Consider the following 22906-nt stretch of genomic DNA (forward strand, 5'->3'; position numbering starts at 1 on the left):
TGTTTTTAGACTCTTACCTGATTATCCCATCAATGTCAAACCATAGTATCAAGTAATTTAAGTAGTTATCACTGTTTACAAGGCATTTGTCAACAACTGGTTTTATTAATGAAATCGTAACTGCAACAGGCATGTATCAAAAAGGTCAATACGGCAAAGCCTTTACAAAATCTGGCTCGACACTGAAGTCTTCCCAAAAATGGCTGTCGCGACAAATTGTAAACAGTTTTATCAACAGTCTTACAGCACTTACAGCAAAATACAAATGAGCTAAAGTAAGAAAAGCACCTGTTATCGTTCAAAATGTTTAAACACAAACAATTTGTGCCACTATACAGAATCAAAGTAGACAAACCAAACAAGGAAATGGAATGTTCAAAGTCACTCGACCATTTTGTTTCCATACAAAAACGACAGTTTGAGTGGTGGCTCCTCACAACCAAAAAGGCAAAGGGATTGGACAGTGCATTCAAAAGGACAAGCACACCATGCACTTGATGGGAATACGAGTTGGTTTGGTCACTTAGCATAGTTTGTGCATAGTTATAAGGCATCATCAGAGCAGTCCTCCAGGTTGCATGAGGCTATGGTAAGAGACATTCTGGGGAGAGGGAGGGTCTCCTTCGGTAGAAGTGCACAGAGCCAGGAAAAGCAACCCTGCATCCCCACATTCCACCCTCTCCCTCTTGTTAAGAGACTGGCAAAACCCTGAGCGAGTGGAGTTCCGGGATGAGCTGCACGCACAAGGTGCAACAGAACATCAGTGTGAGAGGCACAGGTGCCTCCATGTTGTGGTCAGTACTGACAGATTCTCAATTGTCCCCCTCAGAAAGGATAGAAGTTCATCAATACCTTGGAGATGTCATGGAACAGGAGCTGCATGTCCAACACATGGTTCAGGAGTGCAAGGAGCTGAATACATACTAGTAGCAAAGGCGATGTTTCTATGGCATATCTGGTGTGGTTGACTAAGGTTCAGCTCATGGCTTAAACAGTAGGTTTGACGGTTCATAGAATAGTAATTCTTCACATCTGTGCTTAGAAGGCAGACCGTGGAGCAAACCAAATTCAGTTCAGGGACAGAAATGACAAACGAACAAGGAGATGCGTAAACAGTCTTCATAGAGGCAGCAAAAGGACTGGGCTTGTCACATTTTCATTTTTTTCTTTTTTACATGAGGAAAAATCTTCATTACAAATGCAACACAGCATCAATTGAGTCTCCTGTCAGAATACTAAAGTCATCTCATTCAAATCATTCTTCAAATATTTGCAATTGGCACTTAAAAAAAAGTGTATTCTTCAGTTCCGATACTGTTATTCCCTTACATTAGCTAACCAAAGAAAATAAAAGGGGGGAAATAGTGGTGTTTAATCATTAATGCCAAAACTACAGTGGACAAATAAATAAAATAAAGCAAATAAAAGACAATTACAGCAGTAGCCAAATGAGGTATCTATGTATTGCTCTATGCAACAAAAAAGGAATTTAAAATTAAATAAATTAAATAAAATCAGTGGTTTGTCAAGATGGGAGGCAAAAGCAACAACATCAAATTATTCAGGTCTTAGGATGAGGTGGGGCAGCAACTTGGGGAATAGGGGTCATACCCCCTCCCTAGATGCCCCACCCAGCCCCCAGTGTGTACTGAGGCCCTATCAGGCCCTGTCAGGACTGTGTGCTTCCCTGAGGTATTTCTTTGGAGTTGGTTCCTGCCCCGGCTGCGGTGCCATCCGTTCGGGTGCCGGGTTCAGCGTTGGTGTCGGCTGAGCTGGGTCCTGCCTCCTCTGAGCTGGAGATTTGTTCCCGCTGCAGGCTGCCCCAGCTGGCCTTGTTCAGCCCCAGGTGGCCCAGCATGGTCTGGGACAAACGAGTGTCAGAGAAACGGGCCCACTCTGCAAACAGCGGCTCCACCACATATGTCATGAAACCTACAGATGATGAGACAGCACAGGTATGAAGATGCACGTTAGGGTCAACGAACGCTTGAAATTAAGGTTATCGCTGTTCGAGGAATATAAAAGCTACTTGCCTATTTGAATTTTGCCAACTGTGTTGGTCTCTCTGTCACAAAGTGGGCTGACTTCAAGTCTGTGCTTCTTCTCAATGTCTCCTATAGAATAATTATTAAAAAAAATAGTCCATATTAAATCGGTTATAATAAAAATAAAAAAACATAAGGAAGTTAACGAGCAGACAACAATATAAAAGAGAAGACTGCATAAAAAGGGAGGTACCTTGTTGGAAGAACTCCTCTGTCACTTTCTCACTCCACTGCTTGCTAAGTTCCCAGGGTCTGCACGGATTACAGATGTCTGCACACTTCAGCGCCATCTATATGGTGTTGGAGTCCAAAGGAAAATTAAAAACCCATCACGCTTTCATGGAATACAGCGATGTAATAACCCTAGTATTATGAGGTAACTGACCTGAAGGACAAAGTGGCGGTGGTTGGCATTGCTCAAGCACAGGTCTTCCTGGTCCAGGTGAGTGCGGAACTTGGACAGGTAATCGTTCTGTCTGCTGATGTCTGTGGCCAAGATTAAGGAGCCCAGCTGCCTCTCCATGTTCAGGCTGACAAGTCAAGAAAACAGATCGATCAGATTAGAATGAACAGGTTGTGCTAGGTCAGAGATGTTTGTGGCATCTGCTGCCATTTACTGGAGTATTGTCTGATGTAGCAGACAATTTGAGGTGGACTAAATTAGCAGCACTTGCTGCAGCCGAGAACCAAATGGTCTTCACATACAAATTCTATGTCAGACTGACCTGTCCTCAGCAGGCAAGTGCCCAAATAGCCCCGTCTCTCTGATTAGGCCGACAGCAGACTTCCAGTGGTGGTTCTCCAGAACTGAGGTATTCTTTCACAATAAAAAATAAAATACATGTAATTACATGCATTATGGACAAATGTGCACATCCTGACTCATGCTAAATGGAATCTGATGGATCACCTCATGTGTAAAACTCATTTTCAAACCAAGTGCTTTCAACAAAGAGATGTTTTTCACAGCTTGTGTACAGGTGATGGATAAAGTGCATGCTGCGACGGGTTCTCACCCTGTACAGTGTGGCTAGGTAGTGGTCAGTCTTGATGAGGAAAGGCTGGTTAACCCCGGGATGGTCCAGGTCGTGAGTGGCGGCCGCTATCAGGCCCAGTAGAATGTCACAGGAGGTCAGGGATTTGGCGAGCTGCACGTGAGACAAGACAAGATTACAAGAATGTCAAGCACATACTCACAACTACTTCTCTTTTTTGCACACAGTACATTTCATTTTATTTTGACTTGATCTTAAATCAGATGATTCATGAATTTAAAAAGTTAGAGATTTTCCCACTCTATGGAACTTTATTGGATATCCAGCACTTTGCAAAGACTGGCCAGCTGACTGTCAGATCCTCTACATTGCAGAGGATTTGACAGTTGAAGAGTCTACTAAATAATAAAAGAGTATAGCCACACACTCGTACCTGCCGATGCAAATTTCATTATGTACACAGAGACTGACCCGACAGACTAAGCTGCCTACTTCAGGGTGGCAGATAAAAGTGTGTGGCTATACTCTTTTATTATTTTGTGTTTAATCCGTTGGCTGGTACTGTACCTCACAAGGACCGGTGTGCTGTGCACCTTTTGATAACCCAGTTGTAGAGTCTACATTAACATCTATGACCGATAACACGGTTAGATGCAATGATGAGCCCTCCTACTGTATGCACTCACCGCGGGCTCCTGCATGTAGCAGTACATGGCCTGTGTGACGTCAGCGGCATGCACAGCATTGTGGTAGGGGTTGTCACTGTGGTAGTCCTCCTGGACCATGACCAGGAACCTCCAGAGCTTCACCATGTCCAGCTGGAAGAGCTCCACCAAGCCATACTGGTTCAGCAGGTGCAAGGTCAGGGTGATCAGGCTGTTTCCTGCACGAGGCGGGGAGAGCCAACAGTCAGTCACTTTCATTCGACACCAGATGAGGCATCATCATTTTTACTTATTCTGAGGCTGGAACTGTGAAGCAGTAGGCCACTAGTCCCTCAAGCCAGACAACTAAGGTATTCCACAATCTTCGAATGCTACATAGGTAGGTAGGTAGGTAGGTACTTTATTCATCCCCGAAGGGAAATTAAGGTGTTACAGCAACTCTCATAGAGACATCAATAAAAACACATAGTAATAGAAAAACATCTAAAATAGGCATCTAAGCATAGTAGTCAACCTACAATAGGTTGACTACTATGCTTAGATGCCTATTTTAGATGTTTTTCATAGAGTGTAAATACACCTCCTGAAAGCCGATAAAGGAAGCCGCCATCTGTTCCGTCATTTCCGTTCACAAAAATATATTAATAATATATGCTTCGACTAATTAGATTTACAGTGGGACCAATTTACGTGACTGCAAAGACGAAACGGAAGTGGGAGTGAGGCATTCGAAAATTGTGTGAGCCAACAGTCTGTCTTAACCCATTAAGACCTGAGGACGATTCTGATGTCTTCTTAATCCTAACGGTTTTCTGAAAAAAATAACTAACTTAAACGTTTTCATGTCAAGGACCCCCAAAATTTTACGTATTTGGCCGCCGACCCCCATCTCAAAATATTTTGTTCCAGGGACCCCCAGAAGCAAAGATTTGAGTAAAAAAAAATCGCTTTAATAGCAAAGATTTGTACAAATTTGTTCATAATTTAAAATAAATAAGCAGATTTACAAGATCTGCTGCTTTTTGAATAGCCAAAGTATAAAATAATGGTTAAAGTGTTTAAAATCTAAAGTGACACAGATGCTTTCCCGGTCTTAACTCTTGGAAAATTGGCTTTTTCTCTGTTTCTGTTGCTTTTTGGCAAAAACAACCTGCATTCAACTGCCCACAACTATGGAAAGATGATGATCGCGGCGATTCCCCGATTCTCAGAGACTCGGATACATCTTTTAAAGTGATCAGGGGATCGATCATACTCGAGATAAATATTCTATGATTTTTCAAAGGTTAGTGAAAACACTCGAAAATCGCTGGCAGTGGCTTGGCAAATTATGGCAACGTTTTATTTCTGGCAGTCAAAGAGTTAATGGGTTAAGAGACTACAGTAGTAGACCACAGAAGTACCCAAACTACTTTTTTTATTTTTATTTTTTTATCTCCGCCAGGCCAGAGATTTATTTCTCCACCAAATTAGGCACAAGTGGTCTTGTGAGTCATGTGACAATGGCCGTCACATTTGTTTAAGCAGTTACAATTTGTAGTTACAAAATATAGTCATAGGAATTGGACAAGACTGGCAGATATTTTGTATTGATTTGGTCATTTGTGAGATCAGCACAAATGTCAGAATCTCAAGTCAGATAACAAGACAATATAAAATATTCATAAAAAGAGTATAAAGAGTAAGACTCTACACTCTTTTTTCATTTAAGTAAAGACTTCAAAAGATGTGTGCCGTCCAACAGGTTGCGCTAATGTACGGCCACCAAGCCAGCATGTACCAGTATGATGAGTCTTATTATGGCATCTTAAACGTCTCATTCAGGAATCTGAGGTAGACAGTACAACACATGCTAACTGGCATTTTGAAATATCGACTGGGGCTGCAGCCTACCGTTTGTCAACCTGTCGAAGAGGAAGATGTCAAAAGTCCAGCACCCGACCCTCTCCAGCATGCACTGCAAAGAGTAGGAAATCAGAACAAACAAATAAACACATAGGTAAAGGCATGTCCTTTGTGACAGTTAAGCAAAACCATGAGTCTTGAGTTCATCAGTATTATGAGTGACATATGGCATACTTTGGCCTGTCCAGCATAATCTTCATCAAGGAGGTGAAGGGGAATGTGCTGGGGTGTTCCCCGCAGTAGACGTGATGAGTGCAGGTACCGCTGGAAGCTGAGCAGCCTGTGAATCCTTGCTCCAGAGATACAAGTGGTCGAGCTTGACCCCGAGCCTGCTGCGAACACACACAAACACACACACAGAGAAATAAACGATGAGATAACTGGGTAGTAGATTTGACTGGAATGAACATAATGACATATCACTCATGGAATCTTTATTTCATGAACTCATGGAGCTGAGAACTGATGCGGCCACACAGACTTTGCAGGGGCTCAGACACAATCACAGCGATATACAAACACACTCGCTGCTGACACAGCCGCCCCACTCTTAAGCCTCCCGTCTGGGAACACACACCAGTCATTGCTTTGTCAGTGGACAGTTCATATCCACGCACATACACACACACAAGTGCACGCACACCAACAAAAAAAAGGGTTTCTGCCAGTATAAACCATGACTGCAGCCCGGAAACACGTCAGCATGAGGAAGGATTACATTTGGGTTCAGGATGTGAACGAACACGCACACACACACACACACACACACACACACACACACACCTTACAAGTCAATGTTTGAAGTTCTCTAAATGCGTTTCAGGAAGTAGTTTGCCCAGCCTAAGTGCTGTGAACACCATTAGCACCGCTCTGATAAAAAATGTTTAAAAAAATAAAACAATCCCTGCACAAGGTTTACACTCTAAGACACACCTTGAGGCCTTATCAGTGTGTGAAACAACCGAGTTATGCACAAACATCTGGCAGTGTCTCTGGAGAGGAGCGGAGCCCTGAGCAGAACCACATTCTATCGGCGCTATCTCCCTTGTCATCGGCGGAGCGCAGGTTAGCCCGGCTAATTGCCCGTGATTCATACTCACTGTGAATAGTTCGGAAGTCGATACGCAGGTACGGGTGGGAGCTCCTTCGTTCTGGTTCAAATCCAACTTGGCTTCTCACTCTCACATCTCCTAGAGGAAACCAACACACACTTCCTCAAGAGTCATGCTGCACCGAGACTAAGCACTGCATCTGTACCAGACCTGGGCCAGCTTAGTATCTGTAAATACTTGTTGTAATAATTAGGTGCCACATGGGCGGGGTTTACCCTATACAACAACAATAACCCCTAGAAAATGTTGACTACCACAAATAAGTATTTGCAAGTACATTGAGTAGTACACCTTTTCTGCAACCGACTTATCCGACACCAAGTGATTTGACCTGATGCGGTAAACCCCCGTTAGTTCAAGGGAAAAAAAGCTCATGATTTACTTATAAATACTATTTGACCTTGGTCTGGTATGTATTGTATACACTACACACGCATACACAGACACAAAAACACTTTCCCAGAGACAAACGCCGGTGGACAGAGACACAGTCGGTTGAGCATGCAGTGCCACGTGAGGACGGCCTGCTCTAGCATTAGTGAATCAGAGCCACCAGTGGCAATCTATTGTCTATCTATGGCTCTGTTAGTAGTCAGGCAGAGGAGCAGACTTTGTGACCAGCCACACGGGAGCTGGTCTGCCAGTGTGTGCACAACTGTAGCCGGAAGCACGATGAGTTGGTGGTGATGCTACGTGCGCTGTTCAACGCAACAGACGGCTGATACGACAGCGGCGAGATGCTAAGACACTGCAGCACTAAGTTTCCAACACAACACCTTTGGGGATTTACAATGTGCATTAGATGGCAATCGGTGCGATCATATTGGTTCGCTTTGCCTCTGAACGAGCATGTTTACTTACTTGCAAACAGTTGTTGGAAAACTATGCAAGCCCCTATTAAAATACCAAAAGAAACTGGGAATTACAATTAGGCGCACAATGATGCTCAGTATTATCTTGAGAGGGTGTGATTTAAACTCTTAATACTATATGAATGTAAAAAGTCAAACATGTCAGGTACATTTCAACACGCAATGAAAGGCATCATAAGCAATGTGTGTGTGCCTGTGCGTGCGTGTGCGTGCGTGCGTGCGTGTGTAAAACTGTGTGTCTAAAACTGTGTGTGCATGTGCACACATGTGGACATCTGTCACGCCTGCATATGCATGTGCCTGCTGTGGGCACGTGCATCCTTGTGATTACTGCAGGTTTTCAGAGTCAGGGGGCCTGTGTTTTCCCAGTGATGTGTGAGTGCTGCTACTCTGCAGTGGATATAGGTCAGGTCGTTGTTACAATGTGATAAACTCCATGAACCCTGCACAGCATTAAAATCGCAGGCTGACCTCTGACCCTCGGCAAACACCAAATTGCATTGGAATGCTTCCGTCCTCACAGTCAATTCATTCAATAAAAAAAAATCGAGGGGACAGATGCTTGGCTCTAGTGACGTACAAGACTGCCATCAGTCCATAAAATGATTAAAAAGCTAAAGCTCCTTCGGTAAGCTTTGCCGTTGCTGTGCCCGGGGGTTGCACGTGGCAGCAGTCAGCTAATGGATATTATCAAGCTGGCGAACAACAAACTGGCATGAGTCGAGTTAAATCAATCATGGCTCCCAGCAAATGTGAAAGTGCAGCAATGCTGGGTGAAAGCTCCAGTGTGCAGTTGTTTAAGCTCCTAATGCTGCAGGCCATACAAGGGTTACACGAGAGGTCAGATTCAGCTCTGTGTCCATGTGGGGTCTATGCAGGGTATATCCTGCTTCTTATCGCCCATTATCTACAGTAACCTTATTGATGATCCAGCTTTGTTTCCCAACAGATCAAAGCCTAATGCAAAGCTTGATGCATTCGACTCATTTGCTCAGTAGAGCTTTCAGCCAGCAGAGACAGGAAAACACACACAAACAAACCATACACGTGCATAAACATACACACACATACACACACACACACACACACGCACACACACGCACACGCGAGAATGCGCACAGACATTCCACAAGCCTCCAGTCTCCTCTGAACCTCGTGGAGCTCCAAATCAAATCTTGCCTCTTAGTAAATCTGATCAAAATTCTAAGAAATGCTTAACACTGCAGACGCAGACACAACTTAAGCCTATTGTATTGAGAGATTATTAAAAGGCCAGGGATGAACTGAACTCCAGACATGCCCCACCTTCATCTTCTCTACATATTTCTATCTCCAGCTAGCACTCATCCTATTTCACTGACGTTTTTAAGACATTGTGCAATTGAACAAGGACAATAACTAGCCTCGTTCATGACCTCCCCCTCCGCTGTCGCTCTGGGATGAGGTCCTGCTGTGTTACGTTCCCACTGAGGGCGGGACCGGCAAAAATGTTTTATGAACACTTCTCAAAAATGTAAAAGGTAGCCTGGTATCCTAAAGATGTCTGTAATTTCAACAGAATGGAAACATTTATTGACGGGTTGAAACTACATTTTGAACCGTTTTGCCAGCATGCACCAAATTTATCTTATCTGGCAATAAAAATCAGGATAAAGATTTTTTTTCAATAGATTTTCCATTCTGTCGAAATACTAATTACTTTCGCAGGTCCCGCCCTCAGCCGGAGCTATAGCGGAGGGGGAAGTCACAAACTGGGCTAACAATAACACTGTGGCAACAATATAGTGAGAGTGACAGCAAGAGTGTGTGTGTGTGTGTGTGTGTGTGTGTGTGTGTGTGTGTGTGTGTGTGTGTGTGTGTGTGTGTGTGTGTGTGTGTGTGTGTGTGTGTGTGTGTGTGTGTGTGTGTGTGTGTAGACAGTGGGAAGTACTTACCTAGCATGCGAATGTAGAGGGCTGTCTGGTCTGAGCTGTCATAGGAGATGGCCCCTCGTCTCTGTGGAAACACAAAAAGAAAATAATTAGCCTAAACATACATAATAAAGTACATTCTGCCCAATAGAACATACATTTTTCATCTTGTGGATTATATTTCAGTTTTGTGAACTGCCATGTGAATATGACATTATAGTCTTGTGTTGAGAGATGATCGGAGATCCCCGTTTACTGATAGCTCTGGGGACATAAATATCCAAGATAGTTGCTAGAACAGTGCCTCGAACAGCCACTAAGAAACCTGTGGGATGGGGTGATGGCCGATCTAAACACTAACATCTGCCCTGGGTCAAACTAATTGGACGTGTGTTTTCACAAAACCCAACAAAATTGGGTCACCATGTTGTATTTTGGTCATTGCTTGACCCCCAGTATTGCTGCTTGCAGTTATATTTTGCTGTTCTTATTTGTGGTATTTGCAGTATTTTCCCAGAAATAAAGAACAATGTGATCCTAAAACACTTAGCCGTCGCCTGTCCGTCCTCCTTTGAGCGTGTACGGTACGGCGGTGGCGTGCACACGCGTGCACCGCACCACGTCTTACATGCGTGTGAAAAAATACTGGCCACACGCCGGTGTCCCCTCCAACGACCAAAACAGTAACACCACTGGTCTTCCACCCATGTTTTAGCAATGAAAGCTGGGACATTGTCCAAAGCCTCTTGTAAAGTTGAACGAAGCATTTAGAGACTAACTTATCTATACTATACACAACATTCCCCAGTGGGATCAATAAAGGTCTTATCTTATGTCAAAGATCCATGGGACAGATTTGATATACAGCACGATATGATCCACCTGATATGCAAGTGTTATGCCCAAAATAAACAAGGACAATATACCACACCCCCTGCCCTCCAAACTGCCCCTCCAGGGAACCAGCAAACTCTGTCAAAGTGATACGATAAGGGCTATTTTAAATATACTGGTCTAAAGACGCAATGTTCAGTTAGGGAATATGCAGTGCCTGATAAGGAGAGGGTGTGTAAAAACTGTCTCTACTCGTGCGCGCAAGCATGTGTGCGCCTGTGTGTGTGTGTGTGTGTGTGTGTGTGTGTGTGTGTGTGTGTGTTCTGTAGAACCGTTACTGATAAACATGTTTCAACACCATATCTGGCAGATAGACACACACACTATTGCTATCAACTATTGCTATCAGTCATGTGAGAAACACACGTGTTGTTTTTACACACATTATGCATGCATGCACACACATACAGTACAGAGACTACAGACACACACAGAAAAACAAGCCTTGAAATGTGTAAATCCAGCATGATGGGATATTTAGCACGTTCAAGAGTTACAGCAAGGCTTCAGGTAGTGCCCAGGTCCCAGGGTTTAAGAAACAGAAAAATACTTTAGTGAAAGGCAGCTGAGAGAAGGCTCATCACACCCCCCCCCCCCCCCCCAAACCCAACCCGTTCACTTTAAGGCTGAGAGCAGTTGCTGGGTGATTACTGGGATACATCACTGGCACACTGACACGCACCAGGTATACTGAGTGAGCATGCAAGAGCAGAGCGAGAGAGCGAATGTGAGAGTATGTGAGAGCGAGAGACAGAGAGATTTTCATACTCAAACTGAGAGGTAAATGTGGACACAGCATCAATCCCTATACTCACAAAGCTTGAGGTCACATAACTGGAAAAACTGCCCTCAGCTTAAGAGGGACTGCTTTATCTCAGACCAGAATTGTCCTCATAATGCCGCTTTTACATTGCATAGATTCAGTTCAGCTCTACTCTACTGTACTGTACTGGGTTTACTTTATTTTATTCTGCAGGTACAGTAGTACCCCCAAATGTGTCTTCACACTGACGTCAACCCTTTGTGTAGGAGTGGTAAACAAAGCTCAAGTTCAGTATAATGCTGTCTAGGAAACTATCTATTTTACCTTGCAGACAGTGCAGTGTGCCATGCAAGTCAATACATTATTTAACAGCTAGTTTTAAAACGTGTAACAGTTGACCCTTTTTCTTGTTCCGTTTCTTTGAAACCCAGTATTATCTTTTGTATGTTGCGCATGGCACATATATACTTTTATACATTTTAAGTCAAATAATGACCCAGCTACATGCAGTCAGCAGGATGTAAGTGCAGCAGTCACAGTCATAGTAGTAGTAGATAATCCCCCCCCTCCCCCTCCCCCAACCAGTCACTCAGCCTGAGTAACTGGTTGGTTGGCTCATCTGTGATTGGCTGGCTGTTTAGTATGCTGTGGGCTGAGTCGTGACTGTCTAGCTTACCAAGTAATCTATGGATATTGTTAGGCTCACTGATGACCAGCTAGCTGGCCAAATGACTGGCTAGCCACCTGAATAACTGATCAAATGGCTGACTGACTAGCTAGCTAACTAGCTAGCAACTTGGCTAGCAGGTTAGCAGCCTGGCTGCTTCACAGTCTTCAGCTGTGAGCTGCTGCAGCTCTGTTTGCTGGCCAGGGTGTCCCCAGATGGCACACAGCACAAGTCATGACGTCAATGGGTTGAGCATATTTGCATACACAATTTTTATTCATTAGTATTCCCCTGCGCTCTTCTTCTCTTCCATTATTTTCTCTCCATTTCTTGTCCATCCCCTAGGGCTCTCTTCGCAGCTCACCGAAGAAAAACAATACACTCCGAAGCCTTCTTCCTCCCACAAACCCCCTACGTGGGATGGCAATCTGCTGTTAACAGATTTGTGCAAATTTGACTGAAAATTGAGTCAGGGTAATGTTATGGTCTGATACTATGGTGGGTAAACGGTAGAACTGATATGAGTCTTGATTCTGTTACCATTTAATGACCACTGTCAGCAGTGCATGCAGAGACACGTGTTGAAACACAAAAGGCGCTTGCACACCTCCCCACCTTACACTGTAGTATAAGGATTAGTGTATGCCCCCCCCCCCCCCTACACGCACGCACATACATACATTCATTCATACTGACCCTGCCTCTCCTCAAGCCCACATGACAGCTCCCAATCCAAAGCTAATATTTTACTGGCTAGCAAACAGCTTGACTCATGGTGGGTAATCTGCAAAGCTGTATTTTAGTGTCAACAGACCTCTGTGTTTACACACAGCACTGGTGGTTAGTGTGAGTAATATATATATATAGTGTGTGTGTGTGTGTGTGTGTGTGTGTGTGTGTGTGTGTGTGTGTGTGTGTGTGTGTGTGTGTGTGTGTGTGTGTGTGTGTGTGTGTGTGTGTGTGTGTGTGTGTGTGTGTGTGTGTGTGTGCGTGTGTTTTTGAGGGGGTGGCTACTGGCTGCAACATATGTGGGCACTGGGCACTGTACAATGCTGGCACTAGGACTGAGAGTCACCAGCCTTGCCAATGCATGCCCCAACACTCCTTCTGGCCACAACTTGCTGCAAACAAAAACATGCTGGCAGGGGGCCAGTACCCAATTGGCACTGGAGTAGACACACTGGCATGTGCTCCCTCGAGAGCTGGTGTGAAGGAGGGGGGTGCTGCAAGCACTTTGTCAAAGTCACATCAGCAGTGCAAAAGGAGTAGGGGAAAGTCACATTTTACCCTTGAGAAATAGCCCGGCCCACACCACACCACACAACTAGGCCCGTCTCAATTATCACACAATCGCCTGATCACATTTATTTGAAATCATTATTTAGCAAAATCGTCAGAATTGTCTCCATTCATCTGCATCAATTCAGCTGTTGAAAAATGAAATAGCAGATCTACAAGCTCACAACGTGTCTCAAGCCGCTATTTCCACTAATTCTGAAAGCATAACAATATAAATTATGGCCTATTTTGGCCATAGTACATTATTTTGGTTATACATTTCTTTGTACCGGTATATTTGCTCTTTCTCATATCTGCCATGTGCAATTTTCATTTACAAAGCACAAACATGAATGTAATTTTACAATGCCAAAAACAACACCTTTAAATCAACCGTTGATCACAATGTTTTGCATGACAATATTAATCGTCAAGTACTTCAAGATCATGACGGCCCTACACAACACGCCCCTGCCATGCTGACGGATACGCACGAGAACACATGCCTTCCACAGTCCAACGTCCATTAACACGAGCACCCTCTGTGAGATTACTGTTTGGGGTGTGATGCTTCACGGGATATTATACACAGTACAGACAGACATGCGGGAAAGAGAGGACACACGTGTAGTTTCAGTCTAACTCGTGGGCAGGACTTGAACCTACAATGTAACCTGCACACAGCACATTATCCAGGTTACTAGTTCAATAAGCACCCATTTCTTCTTATCAATCAATAATGTACTAGTACATTTTTTTGTTTTGCTTGTTTTTTGTGTGCACATAATCACAGATTTAAAGGTTATGAAAAAATCATCAATGTGGTTTTTAAGATGATCCTCTCTTGCCAATACTTTACAAAACATAATGTTTATCAGTGAGGACAAAATGGATTCATCAGCAACTATTTTGGTCACAGAGTACATGAGAATACGCACACACACATTCCATTCTACTTAAAGAATGTTTGCGACTGCCTTACTGACGTCAGGCCTCTGTTGTTGCTGAATGTCAGCATTTCTCAGCAGCAGTTACCGGTCAGATTAACCTCTGTTCTATGAAGGACACAACCCTGGCTAACCCACAACCCCCGACACCACGAGAACGCAGCTTTAACCTGATCAAGCAGAAATAAGGGCCCGACTAACCAGTGTCAGTGGAGAAACTATTGGTGACGACTGGGTAAGGGCAAATAATTAATCAACCCATATATAAAAAAGGTAATGTTAATCTACATTTAGAACCAGATTATTATAAATTTAAATATTACAGTGACAGCTCCTGAAGTAAAACAATTTATCAAACAGCTCTTGCCTGTACTTTATATTTAAAAGGGAGAATCACACATGATATAGCATAATATTGTCTGTGAGTGAATATGTAAATGTGCGTGCGCACATTTACATATTCACCCACAGATAATGAGATCAGCCCAATGAGATCAGCCCATTTTACACAACTGGAATGGTATCCCCGGGCAGTTACAGCTGAAAGGGTAAATAAAGACTCATGCTTGCTTGCTGCCACTCTCAGTACGTTAGTTCCTGTGTTAACTGTGGTCTCAGCTAAAGTTCTCAAGTTTCTAAGGTCAGGGGGTCACGTGATGTCAGAACCTGTCACTCCAGGGCCCGAATATTTTGCATTTTCAAGGTAATTCTTCAAAATAGCCGGAAGTGGCATTGCAGTAGTTAAGTACCATGTACTGAGGTAATCTTGTTGGAATAAACAGATAGCCCATAAACTAACAAAGGTGTGTCCAGAAACTGTTGTGATCTGTGCATAATGCAAGCACAAACAGCACAACGCTTGGTGTCCATGGCTAAATCACAGATATGTCAACTGAAATTTAGCTGAAAAGTAGCTCAGTGACTGACTACTGCAAACATGTTCTCATGTCATCGCCACCGCTGTGACTGAGCTGGTAATGTGTGCCTTAAGACCTTTCCAGTGGTGGTTAAACGTCTGATGCGCAGTGTAGCGCCAACACACTTCCCTGTTTTAGCCACAGTGATAAACCCTCACTTCCTCATGTCGTATGTCATAAAAACAGGGTTGTATTTGAGGATGTATCACATAGACAAAGGAGGAAGCCAGCAGTGGTATTCCCATAAACTCTTGACATATCAGAAACAAGAGAGTGCATACAAACAAAAATGTGCATGTACAAGCACTAAAGATTGTACGAATCATGAGATAAAAGCAACTGGACTCGGCACAGCTTCACAAACCGAAAGCTTCCTTCTGAATTATGACCACATGCAGAGGTATGTTGTGTGTGACGGCACATTCCAGTGAGTGAGTGCTAAGCTATAAACAGACTTTACAGCACAGGTTTTGAGAGAGAGTGTGTGTGTGTGTGTGTGTGTGTGTGTGTGTGTGTGTGTGTGTGTGTGTGTGTGTGTGTGTGTGTGTGTGTGTGTGTGTGTGTGTGTACCAGCCGCCGCTGCTTACACAAAGCCACAAATTGAGTCTACCTGCTGCTAACAGTGTTTTATAAGAACACTCTCCTCTACAACACACTCCATCTCCAGTGAGCCTCCAAGAGGAGGCATGGGGGCTGGGAGAGAACAGCCCAGCAGAGAGAGAGTGAGGGAGCTAGAGAGAGGGGGGTGGCCTGTGTTTGTGGAGCTACAAAAAGGTGGCTGGGGAAACCACAGAAAATTGTAGTCCACTTGTACATGGAGTAACCTCTGCAACCAGTGCTTTCTTTACTAGCAGCAGTGAAGAGTCATAAACTCATTTAAGGCTCTCTTCTTTTTTTTTTACACAGTGCACTTTAAAAAAGGGTGGCCTTGTATAAAATGTGATTTTTAGCAGCGCTCTAAGAGAAGAGCAGAGCCAAGGGGTGGGGGATGGGGGAATGATATGCTTCATGTTCCTGCAGGGTCGTCTTCCCCTGCGATGGCATTTCATCATTTCAGACATCATCGCTGGATTCTAATTACTTCTCTGGGTCAGCTTACCCTTTCTATATCCAAACCTTAATAACCTCTGAGGGATTTCACCTGTATTGATTTGAAAATGTAATAAAAGTGATTAAAAAAATAATCACTGCCAGTGTGCCTAGGGGAAACAATATTTTTTCTATTTATTTATTTTAACCCATTTGGGCGGGAACTCCTATTTGTAACAATACCTTTCAGGCCGGGAACCCCTTTTGGGGTTGTTGTTGCTATGTACAGTATATAGCAACATACATTTGTTGTAATAAATATTACAAGTTTTTCAGAAAAAAAGGTCAGGATTTAGTTTTTAGAATCGGCCTCAGGTCTAAATGGGTTAAAAGAAAGCCACTTAATTAGCATATGATATATATGTACAAATATGTGTACTACATAAACAGTAATGTAATGTTAATTCACCAGGTACAATAATGGGTGAATAGGACTGAGAGTCAGGCAGTCCAATGCATTCTCATTCAGCCCTCCTGCCACCAAAAGCAAATATGATTAAAATTCAGATACAGTAAAGCGGTTGGCCCTGACATGGTCGGTTAGTGATGATGTGTCGAGCCACATTCTCACGCCTGATTTGTCTCAACACTGCAGCACAGAAACAAAATAGTCTTGTGATAAGGGGGCCCCCTTGAGAAACAGAAAAATGGAGAATAAATTTGAACTAAAGAGAGCATAGTAGGGTCTGTTTAAATCCTGTTTTTCAACTGAAGAACACACTTCGAGAAATAAACAGCAATGTTCTACGGCTGCCATTCTTCACTGGTCATTGGAGGAAAATGGCAATCTCACACATGGAACTTAGATGTGGCGCTGTGAGGGTTAAAGGTTTTTAGTGAAAGGTTGTGAAACACTCGTCTCGGAGTCTGAACAGCTCCTTCAGCATTCTTACCACATCCTGAAACCACGTCAATCCGATGGCACCGCATGAAGAAAAACAAAAATCTTATCAGTTCTGTCAAGATCAACAGACTGACTCCCTCAAAAAGAAGTGCTGTAATGTACAGTATTCCCTTATCGTACCCTTCCCAGAAACGCCCATCCAGTGCAGATGAAACAAGCAGCACTATCGGGTGCGCTTGCGTATTTTAGGCCTGTATATCAAGGGGGCTGAGCAAGAACAGTGGCCAGCGGGTTCTCTGGGCCATCTTATGGACAATGATCTGAAAGATTAGCTGATCCCAGACCAGTCCGTTTGTCCCACATGAAGATACATTATGTAAAGATCTTGCTTGTTGTTGCACACTGCCATGTGACTGACTGGCCTCAATATCTCACATCTGTTTATTGATTTTAGTGGCTCAATTGGCCCCCAAAAAAAAAGACAATGGACAATTACGAGGCCTTATCAGATCATAAAATGCAGTGCATGTTGGATGCGTTTTATTGGTACTAAATCAAGGGTAAAGCCCAGGCATACGTTTGGGGCCCCCGAGAGCTACCATCAACCCTGCCATGAGCTATAACCAGTGATGTAAACGTGGAATGCATAATGCCAACCTACAGTACAGTATGTGCGTGTTAATTATGTGCCGTGTGAGCTGTGCATTTGCACATGTTGTATGTGATGTGAAACACATGATTCATTTCTTTGCCATACTGCAGCATACCACATCTTTTCATGGTGATCTAATCTGTCTCACTACTCAGGCATAAGAGAAAGCAATGTTTACAATTCACTCCAGTGGGAACCTGCACATAGTTGGGGGGGGGGGGGGGGGATCTGCTTCTAGTCCCCTTTAAGAAATTAATCAACAGGCGGCAAACATGCATGGCAATAATAACAGTAGAGTAGAGGCACTCTGTGAGGCAGTCAGAAGCCATTTAGGCCTATTTCATGCCATTGCCGTTTGCTACGCCTCTTCAGCAGCATATTTACACCCAATCACATGCATTCCAGGAGCACAGAATGACACATTCTTCTGAGACTTCGTCTCCTCAGCTCTGCTTGCTCGTCCTGTGTTTACAAGAGGAAATGTCTTTATCAGAGAGGGGAAGAGAGGGAGTGAGCACAGTGAGAGACAGACATACAGACAGAGAAAGACGAAACACAGAGAAACCAGATAGGCAGAGAAAGAAACTGACAGAAACTCTGGCCATCTGTGAGTGTGGCAGCGGGCCAAACCACTGCCCCCAGAGCCCAAGCACATGCCTAACTGCCTCTTTCTGCAATGCTAGTCCGACTCTGCTTCCACAAACAACAGGCCTCTGGAACCACACACACAACAACACAGCAGCCAAGGAGAACAAATGCACCCTTGTGGTCATACGTATACAGAAGAAGACAATATCTAGAAAAGTGCAATTGCTCTATGACAAAGGCTGAGTGACTGTGCCAAGCTTTGTGTGTTTTCTCTCATAGCCTGTATTAATACTGATATAAAAAAATAGTCTAATAGTTATGTGAACAATTTGGTTCCATCCGTCCCTTCACCTTCGTGCAATAAATTATTTTATATATTATTCCTCCACAAAAATGGTATTCAAAGCATTCACCACTTACACTACAAAGCCTTCTGCTTGCTGCAAGTGAGCCATTTTTTCCACAACAATGGATCACGATGACTGCACACACACGATTAAAGGAAGCATCTGTGACACCTGACCAAGAAACACAATAGTGCTCACTTGTGTTTCTACAGCCAAGGAGAATGATCTTGCGCAGATGGCATGTCCCCTGAGGTTTTTGGGTCACCTGGGAGTTTCACGTTTTGAGAGTGGTCTGGAAATAATGGTCAGCCGTGCTGAATTACTCCAGAACAGACCACTCCTCGATACCATCAATCACTCACTGACATTACATTATTTCCATAAGGCTTCTTAACACAGCCTGTAGTGAAGATGAAGAAGTAGTATAGGACGGAGGCTGGTGGTGAGGACAAAGAGCTGGATGGATGGTTGGGTCAAGGCTTGTCCAACCAGATCAGATATTCCAACAACAGAAGAAATGCTAATTATACACAGGGCTAAAGGCTAGGCAAGAACAGGCATACTGAGGGTCTTTTGACAGAGTAGGCAATATCTGTCTTTTGATTGTTCAGGGAGCTGCCTGTGATGTTGTGGTGTTTTCAAAGGAGACACACATGGGTGGTTATGTGGAGCACAGTGCTGGACAAAGGGCTAATGGACACAGCCTTATCAAAGGGGACACTTACTCTCTCACACAGCTGACCCAGTGCATTATAATGTGACACTGGTTATGAACTTTCTCCGTATTGAGGGAAGCAGTCAGGCACAGACGGGTGGCATTATATAAATGATGTATGTTGGGACAATACAATGCCACCGGGGAGCTCGCAAACAATCAACAGCATTAACGTAGTGCTTGCTTGGTTTACCCGGTCGAGTCGCATTGTGAGATTGTAGATCTGCTATTTCTGCTCTTTTTGAGAATTCTTGGAAATATATATATATAATAGTTTCATCTTGAATATGACATGCCCAAAATAAGAATGCCAGGTTGAAAGTCGTTCACAAATTGGCAGATGTGTTGTTGCAATGGCTTGTGTTTCCATGCACAAGAGAACCAAGCAGAACATCACCCACAACAACATTACATTAGGCTACTGTAGCCTCTGTTAAACTCTCTCACGTCACATTAGGAATTCCAGGAACTCATTTCTGAGAATTAGGCCCACACTCTATGTCAATGTGTCAAGGATGTTAACATAAGTGACAGTGTGGCACGTTCCTTTGTGACAAATGCAGACCTGGTCTCTTGAGACAACTGTTGTAAAATGTGATACTTTAGGCTCGGTGCTGTCAGTGTACTGGCCGCAATGTAATGAGTGGTTCTCAAAGTGGGGTCCAGGGACCCTCAGGGTTCCTTGAGGTTTCAAATGGACCCTTACAGGTCTAACTGAGAGTGTACAGAGACAGGGTTATGGGGGGGGGGGTCCTTGAAATTAAAAGATTTGAGAACCACTGATGTAGACCCAGAAGGAACAACATGCAAAAATGCAAAGCGTTTGTAGAGAAAGAGTGTGTGTGTGTGTGTGTGTGTGTGTGTGTGTGTGTGTGTGTGTGTGTGTGTGTGTGTGTGTGTGTGTGTGTCCTCAGAAAGAACAACCACCTGCAAGATTCCAGAGAATCGTTCACGTCTGAAGGTAGCAGGCCTATGTGATTCCAGTGCCACTACACTATGACCACTAAATAAATTAAATAAAATGAAACAAAAAAAAAAAGAGAAAATGCTTTGAGGATTTTTTTGGATTTTTTTTTACCTGTGACAGCTGTCTGGGATCTGGGGCTCCGAACAGAGACGAGCTGGAGCTGAAACTAATGGCTCCCCTGCGGCTGAGGACATGCTTGGGAACCGGCCTGTCTAGAGGCAACACCGGCAGCTGATAACATACTTCCATTGAACAGTCAGGGTCTCAGGACTGTATCCGGATAAAAAAAAATGTGGACAAAAGAAATAGTGGAATCACAACAAGACAAATAAATGATGGCGATAAATGCGAGAAGATGGTAAATCTTGCAGCAAAAGTCGGCGAGGGGCTTCAATATTGTGGAAATAATCCGTGTTTGTGCTGCAAAGTGTTTCTGTTCATTGTGAGCAGCAACTCAAAACGTGCCCGGATCGCCTTCATTCATTGATGATGTGTCTTTTTTTTTTTTTTAGGTTCGCTGCTAATCTCGTTTGATGTCATTCTAGTCCAATAATTCGCACGCTGCCCTTTCTTTCCTCCTCATTTCAAACAGATCCTGGGCCCACAGACTGACGACGAGGCCTTAGCATTTTCTGAGTCTTTATATGAACGCTTCCTCATTTTGTGTCAAAAGAAAAAAGGTCCGTTCGTATCATATGCGCTTCATTGTGTTAAAGATCCGCCTATCATGGTATCCCCCCAAATCAAAACAAAAGGCAAGACCACCACTTCCAAAAATGTCATCAACCGTATGTTGCAACACCGGTAGATGTAAAGTGAGAGAGCTCCGTGATGATGAGAGACCTTTTCTAACGTGGCTGTGAGGGTTTTCATTCGGACTTAATAAGAAACTACCGTCTTTTTTTTCCTCCAAAGCTGCATAAAGAACCAGTTGTCTTAATTCACCACATATCGGACCCACCACACACACTACCGTGAAACATGAAGTGTCTGCCTGGCTCAGAGACTAGGGAACCCCGACGCTCATTCTCTCCCCGATTGCGGATCGTATCCAAGCCGTTTAAAAATGGCACAAAATGCAAAACGATCAACCGAAAAATAACAGAATATTAACCAATGCCGTGTTGGTTTTCCCGCAACAACCTTATCTACCGTCCTCCTAACCATTAGCCTACAACAGCTTGATTTTAAAGCACACACCACCTGCCAGAGATGGTGCTGTTGGGGCAGAACCTGAAACGCCCTTGAGCGAATTCATCCAATGGCAACGAGGCACCCGATGTTAACTCTGACGCCATTGGGCGACAGAGCGTGCCACGTTTGAAACGGAACACGCCATTGGCTACCGTGGCGATCCCCAAGCCGATATGAGCAGTCGTTTGCAGACGATGTGGACATCAGTGTTGCCATGTCCGCTTATTATAAGCGACATTGGGCTTGTTTTTCTGTAAAGTTGCTTGTAGATATTGGTTGGTTGCGGGCTGCGATGTTTTGTGCTTGTTTCTAAAGTGTTGTTGATTATTTGGGATTGTTTCCTAAATGTTGTTTAAACCAGTGGTTCTCAAACATTTTCAAGCCAAGGCTCTGTACTTGGACCAATACTACTCTATATATGCTTCCTTTAGGTGAGATAATTAGGAAACACTCTATACATTTCCATTGCTATGCAGATGATACACAATTATATATATCAATGAAGCCAGATGAAACAGATCAACTGGCTAAATTTCAAGCATGTCTTATAGACATCAAGAGTTGGATGACCCGTAATTACCTACTCCTCAACTCGGACAAAACTGAAGTTATTGTACTTGGCCCTAAGCACCTCAGAGATAAATTAGCCGATGAGAATTTTACCCTAGATGGTATTACCTTGACCTCCAGGGCCACTGTAAAGAATCTGGGAGTCACGTTTGACCAAGACATGTCCTTTCAGTCCCACATAAAACAAATTTCAAGAAATGCCTTTTTTCACCTGCGTCATATTGCAAAAGTTAGGCACATTCTGTCCCAAAATGATGCAGAAAAACTTGTCCACGCATTTGTTACTTCTAGGCTGGACTATTGCAACGCTTTACTATCAGGCTGCCCAAGTAAATCCCTAAATAGCCTGCAGCTTGTCCAGAATGCCGCTGCGCGCATACTGACAGGAACCAGAAGAAGAGATCATATCACTCCTTCATTGGCCTCTTTGCACTGGCTCCCGGTTAAATACAGAATCGAGTTTAAAGTTCTCCTCCTCACATACAAGGCTCTCAATGGACAGGCACCAATATGTCTCAAAGAACTCATCGAGCCCTATAAACCAACCAGAACACCACTGCGCCCACAGTATGAAAAAATGCTTACGGCTCCAGGAAACCCCAAAAAAGTTAGAACAGGAGGCAGAGCATTTAAGTTTCAGGCACCTCAGCTGTGGAACCTTCTCCCAGTCTCAGTCCGCAAAGCAGACACACTCTGTATATTTAAGACTAGACTAAAAACCTTTCTCTATGATAAAGCCTATAGCCGAAGTGTATAGACTCAGTCACCCTATAGTTATCCTCTCTCCCCTCCCCTGCCCCCCCCCCCCCCCCCCCCTTCTCCTCTCGTCCTCTCTCTTCTCGTTCTCCCTTTGGTTGTGTGGGTTTGTGTCCCAATGGTACAATCGTAATTAACCCTGTACGGATTCACGCTCTAGTAAGGCCTGCCACTAATTCTACAACCGGGGACCCGCTCCCCGGAGTTTATTTTA

The 22906-nt window shown here is 43.8% G+C and overlaps 1 protein-coding gene across 6 annotated transcripts; it reads right to left on the bottom strand.

Annotated features, from left to right (window-relative positions):
* Window positions 1-85: 85 nt before the first annotated feature.
* Window positions 86-21341, bottom strand: pde7a (phosphodiesterase 7A). Of its 6 annotated transcripts, none has more exons than XM_084049135.1 (12): window positions 20284-21341; window positions 9529-9589; window positions 6711-6797; window positions 5785-5939; window positions 5599-5662; window positions 3727-3923; window positions 3062-3193; window positions 2771-2862; window positions 2431-2575; window positions 2239-2335; window positions 2034-2114; window positions 86-1932 (listed from the first exon to the last, which is right to left on the bottom strand). In XM_084049135.1, the coding sequence occupies exons 1-12, from the start codon at window positions 20419-20421 to the stop codon at window positions 1670-1672; spliced, it is 1512 nt and encodes a 503-aa protein (XP_083905261.1). In that variant the 5' UTR covers window positions 20422-21341; the 3' UTR covers window positions 86-1669. The 6 variants fall into 6 exon arrangements, with proteins under 6 accessions (XP_083905261.1, XP_083905260.1, XP_083905259.1 ...); XM_084049134.1 differs by having other exon boundaries at window positions 5785-5942; XM_084049133.1 differs by having other exon boundaries at window positions 6711-6800.
* Between the last annotated feature and the right edge of the window lie 1565 nt (window positions 21342-22906).

Source organism: Gymnoscopelus microlampas, assembly GCF_963454915.1.
Source record: "Gymnoscopelus microlampas genome assembly, chromosome: 22".
NCBI lineage: Eukaryota > Metazoa > Chordata > Actinopteri > Myctophiformes > Myctophidae > Gymnoscopelus > Gymnoscopelus microlampas.

Bases quoted from the DNA above. Each gene is read 5' to 3' on its own strand.
- pde7a (XM_084049132.1), bottom strand. From the start codon at position 20,421: ATGGAAGTATGTTATCAGCTGCCGGTGTTGCCTCTAGACAGGCCGGTT. The intron at 6,801-9,528 runs GTAAGTACTTCC...GGTTTCCTCTAG, and splicing joins CCTCTACATTCGCATGCTAG to GAGATGTGAGAGTGAGAAGC. The intron at 5,943-6,710 runs GTGAGTATGAAT...GTGTGTTCGCAG, and splicing joins CGACTTCCGAACTATTCACA to CAGGCTCGGGGTCAAGCTCG.